General features: G+C 47.6%; 1 protein-coding gene across 3 annotated transcripts; it reads right to left on the bottom strand.

The window, feature by feature from the left end:
* On the bottom strand, positions 1–27,767 carry ehmt1b (euchromatic histone-lysine N-methyltransferase 1b). Of its 3 annotated transcripts, none has more exons than XM_047045528.1 (25): positions 27,707–27,767; positions 16,711–16,804; positions 16,112–16,623; positions 15,799–15,955; positions 15,186–15,319; positions 13,796–13,954; positions 13,498–13,575; positions 13,182–13,419; positions 12,211–12,515; positions 11,449–11,681; positions 10,752–10,943; positions 10,380–10,462; positions 10,033–10,139; positions 9,326–9,448; positions 8,657–8,758; positions 8,127–8,231; positions 7,764–7,918; positions 7,335–7,499; positions 6,751–6,895; positions 6,257–6,334; positions 5,699–5,814; positions 3,216–3,302; positions 3,007–3,085; positions 2,485–2,660; positions 1–2,154 (listed from the first exon to the last, which is right to left on the bottom strand). In XM_047045528.1, the coding sequence occupies exons 1-25, from the start codon at positions 27,725–27,727 to the stop codon at positions 1,665–1,667; spliced, it is 4,134 nt and encodes a 1,377-aa protein (XP_046901484.1). In that variant the 5' UTR covers positions 27,728–27,767; the 3' UTR covers positions 1–1,664. The 3 variants fall into 3 exon arrangements, with proteins under 3 accessions (XP_046901484.1, XP_046901483.1, XP_046901485.1); XM_047045527.1 differs by lacking the exon at positions 27,707–27,767 and adding an exon at positions 21,627–22,392; XM_047045529.1 differs by lacking the exons at positions 1–2,154; positions 2,485–2,660; positions 3,007–3,085; positions 3,216–3,302; positions 27,707–27,767 and adding an exon at positions 21,627–22,392 and having other exon boundaries at positions 5,741–6,168; positions 6,213–6,334.

Genomic DNA, 27,767 nt, shown 5'->3' with positions numbered 1-27,767 from the left:
CAAAATCCACTAGTAGTAAATTTATTGAAAAAGAAAGGTACAACCAAATTGTATGGATGTCTCACAGTCCAGAAATATGTAACAGAAAGTATGTCCTGGTCATTTTTATTACCATTTCTGTATTCAAAGCTAGCAGAAAATGTACACAAGAATCACTACCATAGTCCTAACTAACCACATTTAATAGACAGGGAGATAAATGCGTAGGTTTCCATCAACATTAATTAATGGAACAAAATTGAAACAGGCTAACTACAGTAGCTACAGGTAAAAAAAGGGGGAAAGAAAACAGTTAAATTTAAATGTGTAAAAAAAACAAAAACAGCATACTTTACAACTTGTATTAACTTTTGAAGCAATACAAAATTTAAATGAGAGAACCATTGACAGCACCATTTGCTTTCGTTTTACTCCATTTGCGTTTAGCCAGTTGATCCCTCCATAATTGCCGTAAATTAATGATTTGTGACTCGTGAGTCATTTCCATAAACATGCTTGGTTGGAAATTCTGCTGAATCAACCAAAAAAGTGAAATATCCACCTGTTTTGCAGGAACGGTATGGTATGTATGATACAAACTGTACAAATCGCTCACGTCAGTCCTAGTCACACACTAAAGTTGGGAGTCCAGGAACACTCCACTTTTTCTCCCCTTTCTAAACCACAACACCCTCACAACAAGGCCATTTCATGGGAAGCCATGCTTAAAATACGGGTCGTTATAGCAACAAGTAAATAGTAAATAGCCATCGCAACTATCCTTGCATTTAATAAGCTCCTGTTTGGAGAGAAATGATTGGAATGGTCTTCACTGTACACTCCCCGTCTGTTTGACTCCACTAGATTTTCCATCGTCCTCAGATCGACATTAATTTCATCGTGTGAAAGCGCTTTAAAGGTCATTTGAAACTTAACCTCAAAAGGTGTTCAGCATAAAATAACCTAAACATGTGCATCACATTTTTAGATTGTAAATTAGATTATTCAAATACAAATGATTGGTGAAATGACTGGTTTTATAATATACACATATCTGGCACTAACCACAATTTTCCTATTACAAATATTAGAGAAAGAGGATTACCTGTAAAAGATGTGTTGAAAAATGCCCCCCCCCCTCCCCTCAACTGTCTCTTTCTTAATCAAAAAATAACATATGAGGTAAAAACACAAAAAAGTTATAAACTGGAGGGTGTAGTTTTCTTCTGTGGTTTGGTGAGAAGATAAGAGAACCCAGCATGCAACAGGTGCATCCTGCAGGTCAGAAGGATATCCTGGTTCAGTCCTCACCAGACTCAGACCGGCGGGGGGGCCGCACTGTCCCCCCCCAGGATCATACTACCAGGAGGGAGGCTTAAAATAACCAAAACACAGGGACTTACTCTCACGCACACGCGCGTGGCACGCACGCACAGCACACACACGCCACAGCATCTGTACACTCATCGAGGCGCGTAAGACACACACAAGTTCTTTCTGTCCAATGTGTCGCACCAAGAAGAGTTCGAATAGAAGTTTTGAAAGAGTTTGTGCTGGTGAGGAGCTGATGGTGGTAATTGGGAGTGCGGTGGACAGGTTGGGTGGGGGTCTCTGGGGGAGGGGGGGGTGATAGTGCATCAGGTCTGTCTGTGACAGGCCTCCATAGGCTGGATGGAGACGGTCCATCATAGTGGCCTGGGGAACGGAGGACGACTGGTGGGGAAGGGGATAGCATTGGCCCTGGGGTTGGGTTTGTGTTCAGGGGAGAGTGGAGAGGGAATCTCCCCTGGCCTGGTGGTCCTGGTAGGGGTGAGAGCTGAGGGCGGAGCTGAGGGCGGGGCGGAGGGCGGAGCTGAGGGCGGAGCTGAGGGCGGAGCTGAGGGCGGAGCTGAGGGCGGAGCTGAGGGCGGGGCTGTGGGCGGGCCTGAGGGCGGGGCAGAGGGCGGGGCTGAGGGTGGGGCTGTGGGCGGGGCTGTGGGCGGGGCTGAGGGCGGACTAGGGGGGGTGGTGGAGGAGCTGGTGTCTGGTAGGGCGCTGGGCTGCTGGGGGTCTTCGGGTGTGCTGTCCGCCTGGAGCGAGGCGATGGCTGCCGCTGAGTGCTTGCACTTGGTAGTACCACACTGACAGCTGAAGTGCTTCCCCTTGATGTCCCAGAAACTCTCTCCATAGTCAAACCTGGTAGAGGGAGTCAAGGAAGAATTAGATCAAAAACGACAACAGGTTTTAGTGACGACATTCCAAGTCAATTATAGGGCTCCAAAACACTGTTACATGATATACATTTTTCCCGCTCTATAATCCTAAAATTCAGCAAGTACAGGGCCATTCTCCTTGAGGCGAGTAGGGTGAACTGCCTTGCCCAAGGACACAACATCATTTTTTGCACAGCCGGAATCGAACCGGCAACCTTCTCATTAATAGCCCAATTCTCTAACCGTTCAGCCAGCTGATTCCCTCTGATCCCCCCTCCCTTATACATCACTGCATCTTGTAGTTTGGCCTCACCCAAGCTCTTCTCCAGCCTTGATGTTCTCACAGGCAAAGAAGGCTATGTGGGGGAAGCGCAGGTCCTGGTGCGTGGTGAACACGCGACACGGAAACAGGTTGGGCTCGCACGTGTGGTTGATGAACCGGCTGATGTTGCCATAGAAACGGGCATCGATGCAGTACGCGTCACCCACCTGCCGGAAACATAAATAAACGGTCGGGGGGGAAAATCGATAAAGGTGTTTAAACAGACAGATGGCAAAGGGGGGGAGAACGCATGGTAAGCAGAGAAAGAGAGAGGGGAGTGAAGGTGTTTCATAATCTATTAAAGGGTGATCATTCAGAGAGAGGAATGAAAAGGACTGTTACAAAGGAGTGTTTTTTTTATTTTTTACATATTTATCACTTTCAAATGTGATCAAAACCCTCCTGCAGTCTGAAGCGCTTACATTTTTTATTCTTTTTTTTAATCATTTGTAATTTAGATTATTCCTCGCTGACTGCTTTCTTTCCTGCTCCAGTTAGACTGTAAACACTCACCTTGTTGTCCAGGTTGAACAGGTACGAGTCGTTGTCGCGGACGTCCGCGTCTACATCCGAGATGATCTCTCCCACGTACCTGCACACAGGAAGTCACCAATTACCCTCACAAACAGCATGTCGCCGTTCCACGTCAATGACTTCAGATGACAAACATGGCCGACAGAAGTGGAACAAACAAGGCCGAGAGGTGGAACAGCGGGACGTACTCGCACACAAACGTCCCCCGGGGTATGTCCTGCAGAGCCCGGACGCCCCAACCTTTCTGAACGGTCCTGAAGAGCTGAAGACGAACCCTGAGGGAGAGAAAGACGCATTATCTTCCTTCCTTTCACCTCATATTTTCATGAAATGCTTCCAGGGCACATACTTGAACAATTATGCAGTCACTGGAGATTTAAGAAATTGTCAATAATAAATTAAAATACACTTTTTTTTCTTCAATAGAGAAAACCGTAGTGGCCAGTACTGGAGGTAGAGTTGAGCTCAGTTGTAATTAAGCTCCCAGTACCGCCCTGAAGTACAAAATGAACCGTCCCAAACTGAACCTGTCCCAAAATGTAAATTCTTGTGTTTTTGCATTTTTACATGGGTCTAGGTTATTTGCAACACTAAGTAATTCATACAGTTGAGGGGCTCAAATAAATGAATTTAATGTCAATGTGAATACACAATTGTCTTGCTTGTTTCATGGTTGGGCTAACACAATTCTTGGTGTGGCTGTTTAGAACACTTTAGAAAAAGGTTTGAAAAGGTAAAAAATAAAAAATACATATATATATATATATATATATACAGTGCCCTCCAAAAGTATTGGAACAGTGAGGCCAATTCCTTTATTTTTGCTGTAGACTGAAAACATTTGGGCTTGACATCAAACGATGAATGTGAAACCAGAGATCAACGTTTCAGCTTTTATTTCCAGGTATTTACATCAGGATCTGATGCACAAATTAGAAAATATCACCTTTTTGTTCGAACCCACCCATTTGTCACGTGAGCAAAAGTATTGGAACATGTGACTGACAGGTGTGTTTTGTTGCCCAGGTGTGTCCTATTACATACATTATTCAATCAATAAATACCACTGAATGTCTACACTCAGGTTCAGATTGGGTAAGATAGGTTTTGTCTATGCAGACTGTATTCAGAGGTGAAAACAACATGAAAACCAGAGCGCTGTCTTTGGGTGAAAAACAAGCAATTGTGAGTCTTAGAGAAGATGGAAAATCAATCAGAGCCATTGCAGAAACATTGGCCATAGCCAGTACAACCATTTGGAATGTCCTGAAGAAGAAGAAAACTACTGGTGTACTAAGTAACAGACGTCAAACAGGTAGACCAAGGAAAACATCAGCAGTTGATGACAGAAACATTGTGAGAGCTGTAAAGAAAGACCCTAAAACAACTGTTAGTGAGATCAGCAACAACCTCCAGATGGCAGGAGTGAAGGTATCACTATCTACTGTTCGCAGAAGACTTCATGAACAAAAGTACAAGGGCTACACCAGAAGATGCAAACCAATCATTAGCAAGAAGAATAGGAAGGCCAGGCTGGAAATTGCCAAAAAGTACAGAGATGAACCTAAAAAATTCTGGGACAAAGTTTTATGGACTGATGAGACAAAGATTAACTTTTACCAAAGTGATGGAAAGGCTAAAGTTTGGAGAAAGAAAGGAACTGCTCATGATCCCAAACACACAAGCTCATCTGTGAAACACGGTGGAGGTAATGTCATGGCTTGGGCTTGCATGGCTTCTTCTGGGACGGGCTCATTAATCTTCATTGAGGATGTAACACATGATGGCAGCAGCAAAATGACCTCGGAAGTCTACAGAAACATTTTGTCTGCCAATTTAAGGAAAGATGCAACCAAACTGATTGGCAGAGCCTTCATCATGCAGCAAGATAACGACCCAAAACACACTGCCAAAACAACAAAGGAGTTCATCAGGGGCAAGAAATGGAAGGTATTAGACTGGCCAAGTCAATCTCCAGACTTAAACCCTATAGAGCATGCATTTTACCTGCTTAAGAGGATACTGAAGGGAGGAACCCCACAAAACAAACAACAACTGAAAGAGGCTGCAGTGAAAGCCTGGGAAAGCATCAAAAAGGAAGAATGCAAAAGTTTGGTGACGTCAATGGGTCACAGACTTGCTGCAGTTATTGAAAGCAAAGGATTTGCAACTAAATATTAAGTCTTATTCACTTAAATATGTTTTAAGTATATCTGTTCCAATACTTTTGCTCACATGACAAATGGGTGGATTCAAACAAAATGTGATATTTTCTTAGTTGTGCATCAGATCCTGATGTAAATACCTGGAAATAAAAGCTGAAACGTTGATCTCTGGTCTCACGTTCATTATTTGATGTCAAGCCCAAATGTTTTCAGTCTACAGCAAAAATAAAGGAATTGGCCTCACTGTTCCAATACTTTTGGAGGGCACTGTATATATATATATATATATAGTTTTGAAAGGTTTGAAACAATGTTTAAAGGTTTGAAAAAATTTTTTGGAAGAAAACATTGACAAATATTTTTAAAAAGGTTTCGAAAGGTTGAAATTGTATTTTATGAAAAAAAGTTTAAAAAGTTTCTATAGGTTTGAAAAAAGTTTTTTTCTAAACTATTTTTTATCGCCCTGGACGACGGGATTAATTTTGAGCCCTGGTTGTGATCGTCACCTCAATCCGTTCTGCACCACGCGGTTCTTGCATGTTCTCCAGCAGGAACAGGCATGGTTACATTCAAAGATGAGAGGCGGTTCCTCAAGGCAGAACTCGGGCAGCAGGTGACCCTCCTGAGAACCGAAATGAGAACACACTGGTCATTGCTTTCATTTTTTATATCGTATAATTTTGTTTCTCTAAATCAAAGTCTTTATATATTGTTAAAAGGCCAGATCACACTGTTCCAAAGTTAGTATTGAAAAGTAAAACTCCAGATAAAGTATTAGACCTGCTGGGATCGATTACTAAGTCCATGAGTGCATCAGAGCTTCTGAATTAAATCACAAACCATGTGGCACGTCACTTACATTTTAATTTAAAGGCCCTTTTCATTAATCATTGATCTGGTTCCCATTAACTACTACATTCATGTTTTATTGAGACATTCCTGTTCACAGACTGTTTGGGTTTACAGACTAACTTACCTTGTCATACCAGCAGTCTTACCTTGTCATACCAGCAGTCTTACCTTGTCATACCAGCAGTCTTACCTTGTCATACCAGCAGTCTTACCTTGTCATACCAGCAGCGAAGGCTGAGCTGCCCACACATACAGCTGCTTGATGAACAGTCGTCCTTACACACACAGTACTGGAGGGAGGGAGGGAGGGGGAGAGAGATATAGAGAGGGAGAAAGAGAGGGAGGGAGATAGAGAGTTAATTTTCACTGCCGTGCCATCCTAGTCCATCCAGCACCTGCTTTCCAGTTGGTGCGAGGGCTGGCCTGTACGAGGGCTGGCCTGTACGAGGGCTGGCCTGTACGAGGGCTGGCCTGTACGAGGGCTGGCCTGTACGAGGGCTGGCCTGTACGAGGGCTGGCCTGTACGAGGGCTGGCCTGTACGAGGGCTGGCCTGTACGAGGGCTGGCCTGTACGAGGGCTGGCCTGTACGAGGGCTGGCCTGTACGAGGGCTGGCCTGTACGAGGGCTGGCCTGTACGAGGGCTGGCCTGTACGAGGGCTGGCCTGTACGAGGGCTGGCCTGTACGAGGGCTGGCCTGCGTCTCACCTGCAGATGCGTGATGTTCTTGTCGATGTTCATGGGGGACGTGACACAGCTGACGGGGACGTACTTGTAGTTGTCTGGACAGGGTTCACTGTCCACAGAGTTCACACATGGCACAGGGATCCTCTCATAGCCTCTGGCTATGTCTCTGTAAAGAGCCGGAGGGCGACAGGTGAGCTGAATGCTGAAACAGCATGAATAACAGTAACCACCCTGACGGGAAGATACCGGAAAGTACACAAGATGGCTTGTACACTGCCTTGGGTTACAGGAGGGGGAGAGAGAGAAGCAGAGAAGATACAAATATAGACAGGTTGAGAGAGAGAGAGAGAGAGAGACAGAGAGAGACAGAGAGAGAGAGACAGACAGAGAGAGACAGAGAGAGACAGAGAGAGAGAGACAGAGAGAGACAGAGAGAGAGACAGAGAGAGAGACAGAGAGAGAGAGAGAGAGAGAGAGAGAGAGAGAGAGAGAGAGAGAGAGAGAGAGAGAGAGAGAGAGAGAGAGAGGAAGAAGGGAGACAGAAACAGATTGACAGAGAGAGACAGAAAGAGAAGAGGCAGAAAGAGAGAAGACAGAGACCCTACCTGTTGAGAGTCCTCTCCTCCCCAGGTGTGTTGCTGCGTGCCTCCACCTCCCTCCTGTTGACCTGCAGGGCCAGCCACACCCTGGAGCTATGGCTGCAGCAGTCTGGGGGCGTCTCCCCCTCGCGGTTCTTCAGGTTCACATCGGCACCGCGGCCCAGGAACAGCCTGGAGCCCGGGAGACGAGAAGTTCAGCCACGTTCGCGTGGCTTTCCCAGCGTCTCTTCACCCCCTACCTTGTTTTTGTTTTTATTCGGGACTCAATGCATTTAGATCACGCGTCTCCAGTCCCAGGTTCTGAGGACCCGCCCCCAGGTTCTGAGGACCCGCCCCCAGGTTCTGAGATCCCGCCCCCAGGTTCTGAGGTCCCGCCCCCAGGTTCTGAGGTCCCGCCCCCAGGTTCTGAGGTCCCGCCCCCAGGTTCAGACTCACATGACGCACTCCAGCCGGTTCTCCCTCGCGGCGATGTGCAGCGGGGAGTCTCCGTGGATGTTGACGGCGTGGAGGTCACAGTGTGCCTCCAGCAGCAGCTCGGCTATCTCCACACTGCCGGAGAACGCTGCCCAGTGGAGGCAGATGTTCTCCTCCTACACCCCCCGGAGAACCAAGGAACACACACACACACACAGATAAACACACACGCACACAGATAAACACACACGCACACAGATAAACACACACACACACAGATGTCACAGAAAAAAAATAATAAAAAAAATGTATTCCAAGGAAGGTCATGATGAAGTCAAAAACCGTGTTGCGGTTCCAACATCTCTTCATGGACCCCCTTCACACCTTGTCCCTGATGTAGATGTCTGCTCCCTTAGCCAGGAGCAGCTTCACCTGGTCCAGGTGTTTGTACTCGGTCGCCCAGATCATGGCTGTCCACCCGCCGTCATCCTAGACAAGGTTTCACAACACGTGAACACTCGGCATCACACCTAGCATCACTAACCTACCACCTGGTACACTACCACTGTATGTACAAACGACACGTTTACATACAGTACTATGCAAAAGCCTTAGGCACAATTCTTTTTATTTAAATTTTGTAAATTTTTTACAATGAAATTGAATTACTATAAACGTTTCTCAACATTGCACTTTCATACTACCGCATACTGCAGTGCCTGAAACTTTAGCAAAGTATTGTGCATATTATACATGACATTTATATACACATTGAATCTATACATATGTCGGAGGTACTACGCAGAAAATATTGATTCTGCAAAAGCTAGGCCTAGTATCGGAGCAGAAGGGTTTCAAAAATGGAAACATTTGAATGATTTTCCCCTGGAGGAAGTGCATCATAGTCCGCAGACCTGACAGTTGATGTCCACCAGTCTGGTGGACAGAAGGTGCTCCACGATGTTGTAATGCCCGATCTTTGCAGCTAGATGGAGACATGTGAATCCTTCCACATCCTAGAGAAGACAAATCACACTTGAGAATAATGACAAGAATATAACATATTCAACATAACATCAGGCTTTGTATAACAATAACTGTTACACAACACACAACAGAATTAAGTGCTCTATCCCAGTGGTTCCCAACCGTGGTCCTCAGGGCACCCTGGTCATCAGAGCACCGTGGTCCTCAGGGCACCCTGGTCCTCAGGGCACCCTGGTCCTCAGGGCACCCTGGTCCTCAGGGCACCCTGGTCCTCAGGGCACCCTGGTCCTCAGGGCACCCTGGTCCTCAGAGCACCCTGGTCCTCAGAGCACCTTGGTCCTCAGAGCACCCTGGTCCTCAGAGCACCCTGGTCCTCAGAGCACCCTGGTCCTCAGGGCACCCTGGTCCTCAGGGCACCCTGGTCCTCAGAGCATCCCTGTCCTGCCTGTTTTAGATGTTTCCCTGCTCCAACACACCCAATTCAAATAAATGGGTCGTTATCCAGCTCTGTAGAAGCCTGCTTATGACCATTCATTTGAAGGGGGTTCCCCTGAGGACCAGGGTTGGGTACCACTGCTCTATCCAGCCTGGCGTACCTTGTGTGCAGCCCCTGCTCCGGCCTTCAGCAGGTAGCTGACGGTCTCCAGGTGGTTGTTCTCGCACGCCTCCATCAGCGGGGTGCGCTGGTCCTCGTCACAGATGTTCAGGTTCGCGCCGGCCTGGAGGGGGAGGGCACATGGACAAAACACAATGGATTTTTTCCGGGACTATTCACCACTAACGGCTGAATAAAGAACAGAATTTTCGCAAACGACAGTTGAAGTTGCTCCTTAGCTTGTGACATCAAATGTCACTGGCCGGGTTTCCCAGATTCGTTAAGAAGCTCAAAAACGCTAAGAGCTTCTTAAGAGCGTTCTAAGAACGCTCTAAAACGCTACTAGAACGCTCTTGAGAAGCTCTTAGCGTTAGAGCGTAAGAGTCAGGATCTGCACCTAGCTACTCAACTAGCTACACGGATCAGCTTAAGGGATTGTTGCTGCATGACATGAGAAGGGAGTCTTGAAAGCGGTGAGAGCTTGATACTTATGAACAAATACTTCCTGAACAGGAGGTCAGAGGTTGTTATAGAGCAAGTGGACGTGGCCGTGGAGGGAGAGGATAGTGAGTGATAACAGACAACCTGAACAGCAGGGGTCAGAGGTCACTTCAGAGAGGCCTGGAGGCTGACTGTCGAGGGCTAAAGGCCCAGGTGGAAGTGCGTGAGAACCCAGCATTCACTTCCTGGTTGCGATGTGTGGCTCACCTGGACCAACAGGTGGCAGATCTCCTGGTGACCTGCTTCTGCGGCGACGTGGAGAGGGGTGCGCTTGTTCTGGGTTTCCATCTTGAAGTTGGGGTCAATTCCATCGACTGGTGGACAGACAAAGATATTGGGTATCAGATAGACTCATCCATTGGATGAAAACGAATCTATCAGGCAGATACATTTACTTTGAACTTGTTCAGAAATACTTTTATTATGAAATTCAAAAGGTGCACATAGGGGGCACGGGAGTTGTTTATCTTCAATGTAAGTCTTTCAAATCGAGGCCAGAGGCAGTTATACACTTTAATAAAATGGCACTGTCACCCTGATGGAGACCAACTCACCAAGCATGAGCAGAACTTTCTGGAGTTCTCCCTGTTTGGCCGACACGTAAAGCTGCTTGGGGTGGAACCGCAGCTTTTTAGGCCTGACACACACACACACACACACACGGCACAAACACACACGCACACACACACACAAGAACATAAAACGGTTACAACCGTAACAAAGGATAAACCAGGATAGATAAGCATATGGAACAGCACTCTAAACCCTAACCCTTATATTTGTCTATTTTACATTTTACACATTTAGCTGACGTTTTAAAACCCAAAGCGACATACAAATATAGCACATAGTAAATACAGTGGATGAGAATAAAACATGATAAAATAATAAATCCAACATGAGTCAACCCAGTCTTGGTTCCTCACTTCTCAGTGTCCAGGGCCTGGAGGATGCTCTCCAGGGTCTCCTTAGGGGCCCCCAGCCCCAGGGCCCCAGCTCGGGAGCCTCCGGCGGGGGGAAAGGCGTCCAGCAGCAGACCCCCAGGAAGGCCATGAGGGCCGGACAGAGAGCTGTCGGCTCGGCCGCTGTGCTCTGCTCCCACGGAGACACGGGACGGGCTGGGGGGGGGGGAAACACGGGACAGGTCACTACGACCATCGGACTAACAGGCAAGATGGGGATTATTCTAAGTTGCATTTGATTCATTTAACAGAAGCCTTTATCCAAGATTATATACAAGTGGTGCACATGGAAAGTGAGCAGATAATCAAGGTACATTTTATTACCTTTAACAATGTTAAGGTCATGTAATGCGTTTTTATTATAAAGACAACATCTCCCTCCTTACCTTCCCTCTCCTTACCACACCCATCCCTGCAGTTCTCCACCTTCCCAGCCCCCTCCTTTCCCCCCACCCCAAAAGCCCCCACCAGCCCCTTGCCCCCTCCCAGCCCCCTCCCCCCTCCCCCCCCCCCAAAGCCCCCACCAGCCCCCTCCCCCCTCCCAAAGCCCCCACCAGCCCACTCCCCCCTCCCAGCCCCCTCCCAGCCCCCTCCCCCCCCCCCCCCCCCCAAGGCCCCCACCTCCCAGCCCCCTCCACACAACCCAACCCCCCCCACCTACCCTCCTGTGGTGGTGTCGGCCCTGCCCTCCAGGGCCCCGGGCGTGGCCTGCCCGTGGGGCGCCGGGGGGGCCACGGTGGAGGTGGTGTCGGCCTTGGCGATGGTGACCTCCTTGGCCTTGCTGGCCTCGTCCCCGCAGTGGGGGCAGAAGCTCTGGCCCTTCAGCACGGACGCACAGGACAGGTGGAACCGGTGGGAGATGCTGACGTCCGGCTGGCACTCCATGAAGGTTCCCTGGGGGAACGTCAGGAACACCTCAGTACCCTGGAGCACAGAGAGGAACCCTGGTGCACGGCAAGGAACCCTAGCCCACAGTCATGCTCAAGCCTAATCACATGACTTAGTATTATCATATATATGAAAGAATATGTAAATATATGTAAATATATTTACTAAATATATTTACTATGTAAATATATATATATATATATATATATATATATATATATATAAAATATACAGTACTGTGAGCACATTCTCAACAATGCACTTTTATTTTGCCTAAAAAATGGAGAAGACATTTTATTTTTATATAAAAAAAACAAAAAACCTAGGGTAACTAAGAACTTCCCACCGTACTTTTTACATGTATACATATACAGTAGATTATATACAATCACACACACAAACAAGTATATACACACACACGTATACACACACACACATTAATAACAATAGCAAACAGGACCTTCCCCCTCTGACTCTCACTGTGCATCTCCCCACCCCCAACCCTCCAGACCCAGGGGGGACGCCAGGTACTCACGGCCCTGCAGAAGAAGCCACATCCTGGGCAGCACTGGTGCTTGACCATGCCCCCCCGGTGGTCCTCACACAGCACCAGAAGCTGGACGGAGTTGGACGGCCTCATCATCTGCTGTTTCAACACGGCGCCATGGCAACGGCTCAGCAGGCCGTCCACGCTGTCCGTGGCCATGCACTTCCTGTCTGTGGCCATGCACTTCCTGTCGGCCAGCGTGAGGATCTCGCGGCATTTGGGCGTCTCCATGCGGCAGCTGCAGAGCGGGAGTTCCTGGGCCGGGTCGGCGTCCGACGCCGCTCGCGAGACACCTGAGGCAGAGGCAGAAGCAGAGCACCCCGCGGTGCCTTAAGTTTCACAACAGTACGTGCATTCATACAGGGTACCTATACAAACATATGTAACCCAATGTAACCCTAAATAACCTGTATATAACCTACATAAACCTATACGATAATTACCGTTAAAACAAAGCATTTCAATGTTCACTGTCTAGTTTAGCATTAGGGAGTCAGGTGGCTGAGCGGTTAAGGCATCGGGACAGTAATCTGAAGGTTGCCAGTTCGATTCCTGGCTAGGGAACATGACGTTGTGTCTTTGAGCAAGGCACTTCACCCTACTTGCCTCGGGGAGAATGTCCCTGTACTTACTGTAAGTCGCTCTGGATAAGAGCATCTGCTAAATGACTAAATGTAAATGTAACTAAATCATGTGGTCTTCTAGTAGCACTTCTCGGTTCTCCCAGCAGGGGGCGATGGCTCCCTGCTGCTGTGATGGCTCATCCTGCCCAGCAAGAACAGAGCGAGACAGAGCTGTCTCCCTCAGCACAGCTGTAGTCTTCCTCCTACTGAGCGCTTGGACATGTCAGTGCAAGGGAGAGACAACAACACAGAGACAACAACACCCTGACCAAGTAGCCTAACATCCACTCTACCTCCCCTCTTAAACAACAAGCACGTCTCCCCAAGGTCTTTTACCAGGGCTCCGGGAACACAGCAGCTTGTCCTGGACTGGGCGGTTGAGGTACTCCAGGGGCACTTCTGAGTACTCCTCACTGAAGCCGGACTGGGGCTGGGACTGAGGCTGTGACAGGCCGTACGTGCGCAGCTCAGTCTTGGTCTTGAGCTTCTTCTTGCGTTTCCTTGAGGGCCGGAGCCAGGCGCTGTCGCCCTTGGCTTTCTTCTTGAGTTTCTTCTTTAAGCTGGATTCGGAACTCTTTGGAGGAGCAGAACCACGTGTCAGAGGATTGATCAGTGTTTAACACGGCACCTCGTAAGAGTCGTGAGAGTTTACCAGGTCCGACTCGGTGCCCTCGTCCTCTCCTTCCTCCTCGGCCGAGTCTTCAGAGAACTGCTCCTCTCCCAGCTCCCCCTGCTCACAGGAAACAGACCTTTCAGCTCCAACAACAAGCCATCACCCACAATCCACTTCAACATCCGACTAAAGATACTTTCACGAAAAGATGAAAACTTAAACCCAATGAAGCCATTTATTAGACAAATTCCACCCAATAAAGCAATTGACTTGAAGTGTATATTTTATTTTTTTCGGTTTAAGCAGGACGGGTCTTTTGGGTAAAAGAGCTTCCAACCTGAGAAGTTGGACCTGCTGTAAGTCTCCTGTCCTGGGCGTCGACGTCTCCTTCCCTAGCCTGCTCCTGGTCCTCCTCCTCCTCAGACTCCTCCTCCCACTCCTCATCCTCCCAGGTGTTCTCCATCCTCTCTCCGTTCAGGTGGGTTTCTTCCTTGGGCTACAGGGGGCCACAGAAGGGTTAGGTTTACAACTGTAATTACACTTGATCACCCAAGACATGGGAATCCGCCATATCCTGTTCCATCTCAAATAGACGGGATAATCCTAGGGTTGCTCCACTGACTTCAGCACCAGGCCTATTATCACCAAGTTATAGACCGAGACTGCAGCTCTGGGGGTTTCTTCCTTGGGCTACGGGGGGCCACAGAAGGAGGGGAACCGTTTTAAAAACAGGGTCGCCACTCTTTTGTATTGATACATTTCAAGCACTTTTTGAGCACTTTTCAAAGATTTACATTTATATTTCGTTATTTGGCGCTCTTATCCAGAGCGACTTGCAGTAAGTACAGGGACATTCCCCCGAGGCAAGTAGGCCAGCCATGTACCTTGCCCAAGGACACAACGTCAAATTTGCAAGTTTTTTCTGATTAATAGCCCGATTCCCCTAACCGCTCAGCCATCTGACCCCCATGGGTAGTAGGGTGACTTGCTTTAGAAACTGGCATATAGTTATAAAAACAAAAAAAGTATCAGAATGTCAACTTTTCTTCGATTTTTGGGGAAAATGAGTGATTGTTGCAGTGGGGTCGGACAGACCTGCCCCCACTGCAAAAAAGAAATCCTGGAGGAAACACTGCAAATTGAGGGTTTCATGGACAGAGGGTGCTGTGCGCTGTACAGATTGTAAAGCCCCCTGAGGTAAATTGTGATTTGAGATTTTGGGCTATATAAATACAATTTGACTTGGATGGGAACCTGATTAGTATATAAGCTAGCTAGCATCTATATTAGCACAGTTCTATATATATATTTTGTTGCAGAAACTGCATTCTGCCAAGTAAATATAATTTGGCACTTAACAGCCATTTGTAATTAGGGTTTTTCAACCATAAGTCATTGAACCGGCATTTGACAGGCATGTTTGACAGTACTCAAAGTAATGTAGTGGAAACAAGGATAATTCCAAGCACTTTTAAGGACCTCTTCATTGCTCGGTAAATCCAAGCACTTTCAAGGTCTTGGATTTATAAAACTTTTCATCCAAGCACTTTCAAGTACTGTCCAGACCCGTGGCAACCCTGTCAAAGGTCTTAAAAGAGCCCGTTGTTTTGGCGGCCACAGAAAGAGAGGGACAGTTTTTTGACAGTCAAACCATGATCGGTCTTTTCTCAGAGCTCTCGTTTCTAAGAGGCTGTGCTTGTGAGGATGTGGTGTACGTAAGCAGAGACCTGGGGGGCCTCGGCAGACTGCTGGATCTCTGTGAACATCTCCAGCATGGTCCTCTGACGCAGCCCTTTGGTCTTCTTCTTGGGAATCAGGCTGTACGTTCCCATCTTCCTCTTCTTCTTCCTGAATGCCAGCGCTGCAGAAAGGAAACAGGTGAAGAAGACAGCGCTGCAGAGAGGAAACATGTGAAGAAGACAGCGCTGCAGAGGAAACAGGTGAAGAAGACAGTGCTACAGAGAGGAAACAAGTGAAGAAGACAGCGCTGCAGAGCGGAAACAGGTGAAGAAGACAGCGCTGCAAAGAGGAAACAGGTGAAGAAGACAGCGCTGCAGAGAGGAAACAGGTGAAGAAGACCTCCGCAACGTTCTACACATTCTTCTCAGTGACCTAGAATACTATACAATAGAATGGAACACAATATCATAGAATGGAACACAATACAATAGAACGGAACACAATACAATGGAACGGAAAAAAAAGAACAGAAAGGGAAACCATAGAATAGAGTATACTATTGAATTTACTAGAATAGAATATACTAAAATAGAGTAGAAGTCATGTTATCTAAACAGCTGTGCTAACTACGTATCCCAGTATGTCGGTTAAAAATCGTACCCGCCGTGGGCTTGGATGAAGGGGCACTGGGCAAGTTGTTTTGGCTCTGAGGTAGCTGGTTCTGGGAGGGAGGCGGGGGCGGAGGCTTGTCCACCTCTGGTCCTACCCGGCTCTCCTCTTTCGCACTATTTGGTTCTTTTAATTCCCTGTTTAAAAGCTGAAGAAGACAAAGAAAACAAAAAACAGCATGTAGCAACAGCAGGAGAACCCACAACTCAAACTTGCGTCCCCAAAAAAGGGCAATCGCCGACTTTATAAACCGCCAAATTCCATGACCCGCTCATTCCTTGTGACTGCAGGGGTTGAGGGCTACCTTTAGTGTCTGGTTGGAGGCAGGTCTGGACATGGTCTTGCGTGCTCTGTGTACTGCGATAGGTGGATGCCCAGGGGAGGTGCCATTCTCAGTCTCTGTGGGCCCCTGCTCTGACGCGGTCCTCATGCCAGGCTCAACCCTCCCTGCTCCCAGAGACGGGCCACGCTCGGCTGCTGAGGGAGGGAGGGATTTGTCCGTGTGTTCCACCCCTGTTGTGGTGCCCGAAGGCGACCAGCTAGTCCTGTGTGGGGTGGCCCCCAACGCCAAACCCAACGCGCCCTCTTGCTGCTTGCTGAGGACGTATCCGTTGCTGCCCGTGAGGGAGCCGTGAGGGGGCGGCTCCAGGTCCATCAAGCCGTTCTCGGCGATTGGCTGGGAGCTGTTGCTAGGGGAGGGGTAGGAGGCGGGGCTGTGGTGCCTGGGGCCCGCCTTTGTGATGTCGTAGGTTCCGTTTAGCTCCGCCTCAGGCCTGGGAGACGATGCTAGCCTGGCTGCGGCCTTCTTGTCTCTCTCTGTGAGGAGTCACACACACACACATGTCAGTCTCATTGACGTCTGTTCGACATCAGCCTGTCTGATATCTCAGGAGACAAACCCACCTCCTTCCTCCTCCTCCTCCTCTCTTCCCCTGGTGGACTCCATCTTCTCCGCAGCAGGTCCCCCTCTGCCCACACTCTTACCCACACCTGTGTGCTGAAAGGAGAAGATGCACACCGGTTGAGGGTTTATGTTGGTTAAGGTGCAGTTTTAATGGTATATGTGAAGACCCTGTGACACTGTCAAAAAGGGCTATACAAATGAAAAATGTAATAACGCATCATTTCCAGCTCGTAAAGGTATCGCTAACAGCGGACTTCACTGCTGTTGGGTCGTTAGGACAACAGCATATAGTATTGCTGGCAACTTGACAAACGCAGACTTAGGAACACTACCAGGATTGGCCGGGTTTCCCAGATTCGTTAAGAAGCTCTTAACGCTAAGAGCTTCTTAAGAACGTTGTAAGAGCGTTCTAGAGCGCTCTTAGAACGTTCTTAAGACGCTCTTAGCTCTTAACATTGTGAGTTGCTTCAAACAGGGGCGAGGCCAATCAAGAGGTAGACCACCAGACAATAATTCTTAGAGGGTAAACATAAGTTTGGGACTGCTCCAATGGTAGGTTCCCCACATGGTGTCCAGTAGATAACATCATTGGGAAGGACTAACAGCCCAAGGAGGAAGATAAGAGTTATTTGCATAATCAAACCCTTTACTGGGAAGCTCTTAACGACTCTGAGCTAATCACCCTGACTGTTACTGTGTAACTCTCGGTTGTTCTCTCCCTCTCTGTTGTTCTCTCCCTGTCTGTTGTTCTCTCCCTGTCTGTTGTTCTCTCCCTGTCTGTTGTTCTCTCCCTCTCTGTTGTTCTCTCCCTGTCTGTTGTTCTCTCCCTGTCTGTTGTTCTCTCCCTGTCTGTTGTTCTCTCCCTCTCTGTTGCTCTCTCCCTGTCTGTTGTTCTCTCCCTGTCTGTTGTTCTCTCCCTCTCTGTTGTTCTCTCCCTGTCTGTTGTTCTCTCCCTCTCTGTTGTTCTCTCCCTGTCTGTTGTTCTCTCCCTGTCTGTTGTTCTCTCCCTCTCTGTTGTTATCTCCCTGTCTGTTGTTCTCTCCCTCTCTGTTGTTATCTCCCTGTCTGTTGTTCTCTTCCTCTCGGTTGTTCTCTCCCTCTCTGTTGTTCTCTCCCTGTTTGTTGTTCTCTCCCTGTCTGTTGTTCTCTCCGTCTGTTGTTCTCTCCCTGTCTGTTGTTCTCTTCCTCTCGGTTGTTCTCTCCCTCTCTCTGTTGTTCTCTCTCTCTCTGTTGTTCTCTCCCTCTCTGTTGTTCTCTCCCTCTCTCTGTTGTTCTCTCCCTCTCTCTGTTGTTCTCTCCCTCTCTCTGTTTCTTTCCCTTTCTACCACACATCTGTTTCTCTCTCTGTCAACCTCTCCAACATTGGCTTTATGACCGAACACCCCCTGCACCCTCCTTAAGGAGAAACCTTTGGTTCAGCTAATCTTCTTTGCTTGTATTTCCCATACACTAAACAAACAACTTCTTGGCTTTAGTTAAAGGAACAAAGCTAGCACACTAAATTGTGTCTGGTGGTAATATACAGTGTGGTAACGTACAGTGTATATTGTATATTGTGTAAATTGTGTTAGTATATAGCTAGTAATTGCTATACTGATTGGAACCACACAAGATTTTCAGTGTAGCCTATATGGTTGAGTGACAAAAAAAATGATTGGATTTTGATTTAGCTCCTTCTCCTTACGGGAACAACCCAACACAAACAAAAGAATAGCTTAACCCTATGTCCTTTTCACATTGAAACACTTTATTTATCAAGTTTCCGGTTCACAGCAACAGACCTACATGGTTCTAACTTTGGAGAAAAAAATATCACAATGAAACAGCAGGCCAAACAGACAGACAGCCTCATAAAATAGTGACTCCAGGGAAACACAGAAGACTTCACGCAGCAAAAAACAGATCTACCTCTTCACAAGCTCAGGGATTCCAACTTCTGAGTGTGGCCAAACTGAATACCACAGCTGAGAAGACGGAGCAGGTCAGAAGGTTCAGTGCCGACAAGAAGTTCAGTATCTACCCCCTCTCCCCCTACCAGACCGCCCCCACCCCAGCCACGTCATTCCTCACTCCTGCCTTCCGATTGGCCGCCTCACCAGACACCTGCCCCTGCAACTGCCAGAAAATGTCCACTTTTAAGGTGGCACCTGCTCCAACACTGCTTCTCAGACTGTCCTCCAGGGGTGCCGCATCACAGTAAAAGACACCGTTGTTGTGTAAAGGTTGTACTCCTGTTGTGGAGAAGGTTACAGCCTAGCCTAGCCCAGTCATCAGCTGTCTCCAGACACCTCTCTCTCCTCACCCCGCAGACACAGGTGACCCACTCCGCACCGACAACCCATCTTGGCAACCTGCCACCATCCAAAACAGAAGCGGTCTGAAGCCACCGGCTCCGGGCTGGTGACAGAAACCTTTTGTTTAGGAGTTTCCCTTCAGGCTTATCTCAGACAATTCATTTGAGATATATCGATCCTCGACACGTATGATCAGAGACTTGGGACAACAGGGAAGTTTGACAATGTCTTTCACGGGAAGTCTTTCCCCTTCAGTCATGTACTCTGGACTGGGTGCACGTCTGACAGAGATGTTTACATTTCGGGTCAAGAAGAATCCCACGACGATATGCCCAGCCTGCAAAAAATTGCGCGGTGCTGTTAGAAATCAGAGCAGGAGAGGTCCTAGGACACTCAGTTCCCAGCCTGTACTGGGCTCCAACAACTCAGGGAAGAGGCAGGTTTGCTATTGGAGGCATGTTTACAGAAGAAATATAGAAGGATTCTGGACAGCATTTCCTAAACCCTTCCAGGACCTCAAAATAGCAGAAGATTTGCAAATCATTGATAGTTGATGCACAGAAAGTCTTCAGAACACCTCCTCTGCCTTCAGAAGGAAACCCTCCCCTCCCCCCTGTATTTATTGTCTCTAGGATCCAAAACAACATGCAGGCGTGTGTGATGATGTTCGTTATTCTCTTTCAAGACATCTTTCAGACAGCCAGATCTGGAAGAGGAGCCTTGCTGAGCTGCTGAGAGGAGAGGAAGCAGGTGGTCTGTCAGAGCCTGCCGTCAGAGGGGCCTTGGTCTGGTCAGGACTACAAGGCCAGCTAGAGGTGTAAAACTTCATGCTCGGGCGTGAACGATTCCAAAGATCTACGCCAGACAGAGTTAAGAGAGGGAGAGGAGACCTTTAGTTCGTCTGTCCGTCCCCCACCCCCTCTCGCGAACTGCAGAAAACCTCCTACAACTGTACATCTGTGAGTCCTCAGCTTTCCCCCTGCTGGTCAGAGCAGGAACTGCACGTTGGAGAGAGAAAGGGAGGGGGAGGGGAGAGAAAAAGGGCCGTCTGCAGATCTCCGCCATTTCGTAACCAGATTGTTTACTGACACTACGTACCAACTGCTGATTTGTAACCACTAGATGGGGGACATGGTGGAGCGACTAGCATGGGGAAGAGGTTGGTGGGACTAGGGGTTGAGAATCCTGATCTACACCTGTGGACTATGAGCTACCACACAATAAAAAAAACTACCAAAAAAATTATGAAACATTTCTACAGTTAAGCCAGATGAGTAAACAGGCAGTAGCATCTTAACATGGCCGTGCTTCTGCCAAGCACGGCAGCCAAAAAACAGTCTACACGTTTTATGACAATGACGAGCAGGCTATGGAGATATGAAGATGCTTTGGTATAAAGTAGTCTTGCAGAAAACGTGCCGTTTATAGTTAAATTCGCTTTTTCGTTAGGTGGATGACCTCCACCAAACCACCCCATCCCAACAGACCAGCAGCATGTGAGTAGACATGCCCGTGATCATATGGGACGCTGCCCAGGGGAAACCTCTTCTGCTTCTGAGGAAGAGTCCTCCGAGTGAGAAAAGGCTAGTGACAGATAGACAGCTCGTTTAGAGAGATAGACAGCTCGTTAGAGAGAAAGACAGCTCGTTAGAGATAGACAGCTCGTTAGAGAGAAAGACAGCTCGTTAGAGATAGACAGCTCGTCAGAGAGATAGACAGCTCGTTGGACAGATAGACAGCTAGTGACAGAGATAGACAGCTCGTTAGAGAGATAGACAGCTCGTGACAGAGATAGACAGCTAGTGACAGAGATAGACAGCTAGTGACAGAGATAGACAGCTCGTTAGAGATAGACAGCTCGTTAGAGAGATAGACAGTAGTTGGACAGATAGACAGCTAGTGACAGAGATAGACAGCTCGTTAGAGAGATAGACAGCTAGTGACAGAGATAGACAGCTTGTTAGAGAGATAGACAGCTAGTGACAGAGATAGACAGCTCGTGACAGAGATAGACAGCTAGTGACAGAGATAGAGAGCTCGCGAGACAGAGTGAGGGATTATGTAATAATAATAATAATTTAAAAATACACTAAAGGATCTTAAGAATCAGGGTTTGAAGAGGAACCTGGCATTAAGGAACAGAAGACAGTAACCAATTTCAAAAGGATCTTTCCAGAACACCACAGCCCAAAACGCAACCAGACACATCTCTTCGGGGTCCTTTCACTGCTTCAGGTATGGCCAATGAGTCCCTTTTGCCGAAAACATGGACCAATCCATGAAGAATCTTGAACTGTCCTGTTTCTACCCGGTAACACAGCTTAAATGTGGGCTTCAATAGAAAGAAAGCCTGAGGAATCCCTGAAAAGCTGTAGGATGAAGCAGGCTGAAAAGGCCTTCATTACAAACTCTCTGACCAGGCCACGAGACTCTAATGAGGAGGGTAAGCTACCAATGACACAATTAAAAATCTCTGGTAAAAAGAGCATCTACATCCAAGACATTCAACACAGAAACCCAACGTGCCTACAAAGCAGACCATTCAGCACCAACAATGGGGAAAGAGAACATTAATGCCTCTTTCTCACTGATGAAATGTGCGCTTGCAGCAAGCATCATACCTGCTTTCTGTTGGCCTCCATTGAGAAGGAGAGGTTGAGGCAGACACAGAGAGAGAGCAAGAGAGAGAGAGAGAGAGCAAGAGAGAGAGAGCGGGAGTCTCGAACAGACCGTTCCTCTTCCTTCCTCTCTCCGCATGCACACATTCACCTCGTCGGTCATGTGACCCCACAGCTCCCTCTGTCGGTGGCTCAGCACGGAGGGCAACCACAGAGCATGCCCAGTCAGTTCGAATTTCAATGGCTTCCCTTTTTTTCCCTTTCTTCCCCTCCCCTGGCTCCCCCTCGAACGCTTAAAGACCTTAGCGCCAACGAACGAACGGCCATTTCAGGAGCTGCTTATAAAGAAGAAGAAAAAAAAAGGGGGGGGGAGGAGGAAGAAAATAGAAAAGAAAAGCGGTTGGTGTTTAGGGAGGCTGTGGAGCAGTGAGTTGGAGGCTGGAGGGAGCCATGGGTCTTCATTGGTTTAGCCCACGCTGAAGCGGACAGGGGGAGCAGGGTTAGATAACTCCATCGCCACCTCCACCCTACCAACAGCCTCTTATCTCCATCAGGCCCCAGGGCTGGGAACCGTTGCAGACAACGTGATATCAGCTCAATCGCAACAGACAGGTGAACCAGCTGCATACTTATATCGTAAACGCAGGGTTGAGGAAGAAGATCGTTGAGATATTCCTGTTTTGAAACGGGGACTGTGCTATAGCCTGGTGGTATCGTAAACGCAGGGTTGAGGAAGAAGATCGTTGAGATATTCCTGTTTGAAACGGGGACTTTGCTATAGCCTGGTGGTACGATCACGGAAGGGTGAGGTTTCCAGAGAGGAACGTGACGCAGGTGGAGCTGGGCCCAGAGAATCAAACTAACAACTTATGAACATGTTCCACTACTGGGTCTCCCCGCATGCGTTACAAACACACTTACACTCGCAAATGTAGGGGTCGGATTCAGACATGCCGATACAGTTTTGCTCTAAATATCTCTCTTAATCTTCCCTCTTTCAACTCGGGAGAATTCTGACATCATTCCCACTCCGTAGTCCACACCTTGATCACATGACAGTAGTGGAGTTAGACAGGCACAATGTAGGTTAGCTATCAAGGGGGTCGTTTTGGGAAATGGACACTAAAAGTACATCCAAAGTCCTTCAAAGTTAAATCAGGGATTCTTCCTCAAGACAATGAAAAGACAGTTTCAGCAAAAGACTAAAGTTGTTTCATGTTTTGAATTTTAACACATATCAGCCCAGTACAGCCCTCAATTGTAACGCTGGCTTCTTGCCGTGGAGGTTTGGAAGGTTTTGTCACCATAGCTTAGTAGACAGTCAGCCTATACTGAGCATGCTCAGTAGATGCAATGTCAGTCATTTTGAAGCTTTGTAAACTGCCAGGCAGCGAGACAGGATTCCAGCTTAAAGCAGTCCCTTCACTCACAACCAAACAAACGACGCTCCAATGGAACACACAACCTTATACTACATGTAGGGTCATTATATTAGGGTAGAATTTCACCGTTTATTCAGGAGTCAAGTTCCTTCTTGAGACCGAAAGTGAATTTGAAAACAGAGAGGAAGAATGTGGAGTGCGGGGCCAGGATGTTACAGGATCTTGCCGTTGACACAGTGGAAGTGACCACACACAAAGAGAAAACAACCCCATGTCAGAGGAACATTTAATGCACATCTCTTATTGGCTGAGCCTTGTGCATCACAAAGAGCCCAGGCATGCACACCAAAAACACACAAAGGACAAAATAACTTAGATCTGAGACTCAACTGTGAAATGGACAATCGTCGAGGCTTCAACGCTGGCAAACAATCAGTCAATCACAGGTGTCTCCGAAGGCAGCCATTTAAACAAAGACAGCTATTTTACTGGCGGTGTCTGCCGTTCAGATGAGTCACCTAACAGGGGTGTCTCATCCTGTTTCAGTGGGCCCAGAGCGTGCTGTGGGAGGTGGGTAGAGTTTGCCCTACATTACCAAGGCTGGGATGCATTACAAGGGACAATCCCGGCCTGAACAGAGAGCCGTGTCCCACCCTGAACAGAGAGCCGTGTCCCACCCTGAACAGAGAGCCGTGTCCCGGCCTGAACAGAGAGCCGTGTCCCACCCTGAACAGAGAGCCGTGTCCCACCCTGAACAGAGAGCCGTGTCCCACCCTGAACAGAGAGCCGTGTCCCACCCTGAACAGAGAGCCGTGTCCCATCCTGAACAGAGAGCCGTGTCCCACCCTGAACAGAGAGCCGTGTCCCACCCTGAACAGAGAGCCGTGTCCCGGCCTGAACAGAGAGCCGTGTCCCACCCTGAACAGAGAGCCGTGTCCCACCCTGAACAGAGAGCCGTGTCCCGGCCTGAACAGAGAGCCGTGTCCCACCCTGAACAGAGAGCCGTGTCCCATCCTGAACAGAGAGCCGTGTCCCACCCAGCCAAGTCCACATTCCAGGACTGGTTGTCCCAACATTGTGTCTGACAAGTTGAAAGACAAAAGCCTGTCGTTTCAAGACGAACTACCCAGTTAAATGGCTTGATCGATTCGCCAATCATTAAACCAGTCCATTCAGCCCTCCCCTCAATGGTGATTTGTTACTATAGAAAAAGGAAAGCGATGGAAAAAATACGACACTGCCGTCTTTTGTTTTTGTTGTGTTCTTTTTTTTTAAGGTGTAAAAGCTCAAAATGTGATTGTCTACATATTCTGTCTCCGTCTGGACTTGGGAGAATTAAATGAAAACAAAACACTGCTTTTTCTAAAGGAGCCACTGAAGTACCAGGAGAAGAAGGGGAGCCTTCACTGACGAGGAAGGAGAGTAGAGATCCACACACAAACGTCTAGCTCCCCAGTTACCATACATGCAGGCGTCCCTGCCTGGGTCACATGACCAACTCTCCACAGAAAGCTCTGACATGGTCCTCACTGAGCATGCCCAGATGGAGCCTTGCTGTTCTTCATGGAGAAGGAAGAGGAGGGAAAAAAGATTGCAGCCATTTCGTGAAACGACATCAAGAGACAACAATAAGGGATTGGTCAGGAGTTAGACTGTTATCTTGTTTCTCTACATGCCTAGTCACGATATCATCCTTTTGAATCCGTCTCGATTACTGAGACAATCCAACATCACTTTTTCTGTCTTTATGACATTTGCCACTCCTTACGCAATATTTTCAGGAGATCTATGATTAAGATGTTAGAGAAGTGGGCTCTGTCAACTGTAAAATAACAGAGCATCTGGATTTGGCTTTCCGGAAAAAGCTGTTGTTGGAACTGCAAGCAGATTTCTATTCCAGGGACAGACTTGACATAACAAGACTCAAAATACAATACAAACGATTCTCCCATCTCGTCTCCTTCTCAGAGGAGCTGCTTTTGAGACAAAGACCTTATCTTTAATCCTATCAAGGCGTCTAAGAACATCCGTTTGAGACTATCAGATTTCCTATTCTTCTGTCTAGGGGACTGATGTGACATTCTAACTTTCCTTTATGATCACCTTCTTGGGATTGGATGGAAAAACCCAAACTAAGTCCTGAGAACACAGAGATAACTTACACTTCTACAACACCTGAACAGGACAAAGTCCAGTCCGTAACTTCTACCTTCACTGAGAGAAGGCAGCTGAGGGTGGTAAAGCGAGCAGACTGAATCACAGAGAGTAGACTGACTCACAGAGAGTAGACTGAATCACAGAGAGTAGACTGACTCACAGAGAGTAGACTGAATCACAGAGAGTAGACTGAATCACAGAGAGCAGACTGAATGCCAGAGAGTAGACTGAATCCCAGAGAGTAGACTGAATCCCAGAGAGTAGACTGAATCACAGAGAGTAGACTGAATCCCAGAGAGTAGACTGAATCACAGAGAGTAGACTGAATCACAGAGAGTAGACTCGTACTCAACCTGAAGGAGACGTTCCCTCCCTGCCTGCCGTACCGAACAGGCAACAGGGAACTGCGCTGAAGCTGTACCTTCTGAGAGGGTTTTGCCCTTCAGCGGTGTGATTTGCATGGCAATACTATGATGAAGCCTAACAAGATGCCCCATAACAACCTACGAACTGAGACCCTGCTAACAGAGATACATTAACCAAAAAGATATCCTCCCTTTAAACCATTCCTGATTAGAAACTGGGCCGACCAACACAATCACTACAAACAGCCATCCAACCTGCCTCCACAGTAAGTACCGTGAGCTACAGCGGTGACAACACACCGTCATGTACTTGCTTGATCTACCAAATGATTCCTATAGAAACAAGGTAATGAGGATTGTCTTGCTGAACTTTAGCCTAAGATATAATTCAATGTGATGACCCCCCCCCCCACTCCTTAGCATACCTTTGTAAGCAGACAAGCCGTGGCTTTGAGGAGCCGAGTTGACTCTATAGAAACAGGCAGTTGTTGCTGTGAAGACCAGAGGCCTACTCGCCGGATCTCCCTGTGGTGCAGTACCCTCTCTGGCCAGAAGGAGAGCTACTGAGCACCCATGAGCATGCTCACTGGAGCCCATGGCTTCACGGGGTTGAGAGAGAAGGCGAAGGCCTTCCTGGCTGAGCCTCGTGTCGACTGAGAAGTGGAAGCAAGCACTGGCTCTTGTGAACTTCAACATCAAACTGGTTTAATGCATCATCCTGTTGTTCTAACTCTCAGCACCAAAGCCTTTTCCCTATGAAGAAAAGGTTGATGGCAACTGTCGTGATTTTCAAACTGGCAAAAAAATATTGGGTCACTAGGGATACGCGGATTCCAAATGCATTTTTGTTACATTTCAAGGACAACATGAAGGATAATACAATATAACAGGTTCAACAACCCACTTGACAGCACCACCAAATACTGGCTAACTATGTAAAGCAGCTCACAGACCTAAAAGAAAGCATATAAAGATGGATATGGACGAGGGAGGGATGGTTAACACATTTCTATGAATGATTCAAGCTTCCAACTTCACAAACTGAGGTCCAATTAGGGTACATTAATTCATTCCACAACGTCATCTCAAGCAATATTAGAAAAGTAAGAATGTGAGATGGCCCTGGAGCGCCCTCTGTCGGACATAAGCATTTCCTATCCAAATGTGAACAGCTCTAACATTGGCTATATCAGTGCTTTGTTAATCAAAAAACTGAGTGAAATTATGAGCTTTTTTCAACATGGTGTCTACTTGGGTGCATGTGAAAAAAGAGCCAATATATAGCTAAATGTTTACTTCTGCATAATGGCTTAGTGGCCTGTTCGCGGTTCACCGACAGAGCAGTTGTTAGAGTTGCAAACCAGTTACTGTCCAGTCAAGTGTTTAATATTTGTGAAAATAGAGTTCAAGCATAGACATTGTACAGGTCGTTACACCATCTCACAGTCATAGCTACCACACGTTATCTTGCTAGCTACCAAATAGTTAAAGGACAAGCGCTACTCTTACAGTACCATCAAGTGAACCCGTTCATGACTCTAGAGCTATCTACCCTGCAAAGACATTTAATGAAATCAAGTTCACCGCCTCAGAGTGCTTGGTCAACTTTAGCATCAGTATTTTCAGCGAAGCGCTTTCTACCAGCTTGCGCTAGTTAGCAGAAAGTGGCTAGCAAAACATATCCCTACATCGTGGATGTAGTGCCGTGGTCCTTTCCAGCGACAATAGCTAGACAATACACATTGTGCTTGTATTTAGCATTAGTACTCAAGCTATAACTATGGCATTTAAAGAATAACCGTTTTAGTAATACCATTTGAAAAGGTACAAATAGTATATTGAAGCCGGATAGTTATATGGCCCTGGAACGTGTATAACTGCTCAAACAAGCGGCATCCATTCATTAGGAATGAGCTATTCAGGTTCTCGGGCAATGCATCCTCCAAGCTATTCAAGCAGTCAAACGCGCTTCCAACACAAAAGCAGAGGGGTCTTTGGATTGACAGTGCCGGGCGGGCAGTTTGAAATATAAGGCAAAAAAGGATATAATAACACAAACTCATATCCGGTCTTCTAGCCTAAAACTGTACATGCCCTTGCTATGAATGACCCCTTGCATTCTTGAGTGAAAAAACACCATTGCAATGCGTTAAGATTGACATAGATGGGAAGCACTTACCTCGGCTCTCACCGAAGCCATGGTTCCTCTGCCTGAGTCTCCGCCCACTCATCCAAATACG

The sequence above is a fragment of the Hypomesus transpacificus genome, chromosome 22 (genome assembly GCF_021917145.1).
Source record: "Hypomesus transpacificus isolate Combined female chromosome 22, fHypTra1, whole genome shotgun sequence".
Taxonomy (NCBI): Eukaryota; Metazoa; Chordata; class Actinopteri; order Osmeriformes; family Osmeridae; genus Hypomesus; species Hypomesus transpacificus.
Note: the sequence above shows the minus strand (reverse complement) of the source record. Positions and strands in the feature narration are given on the sequence as shown.

Coding starts and splice junctions, on each gene's coding strand:
- ehmt1b (XM_047045527.1), bottom strand. CDS start 21,770: ATGTGTGCATGCGGAGAGAGGAAGGAAGAGGAACGGTCTGTTCGAGAC. Junction 7,919..8,126: donor ACATCTACATCAGGGACAAG/GTGTGAAGGGGG, acceptor CGGGGGGTGTAG/GAGGAGAACATCTGCCTCCA. Junction 6,335..6,750: donor AGAACATCACGCATCTGCAG/GTGAGACGCAGG, acceptor CCCTCCCTCCAG/TACTGTGTGTGTAAGGACGA.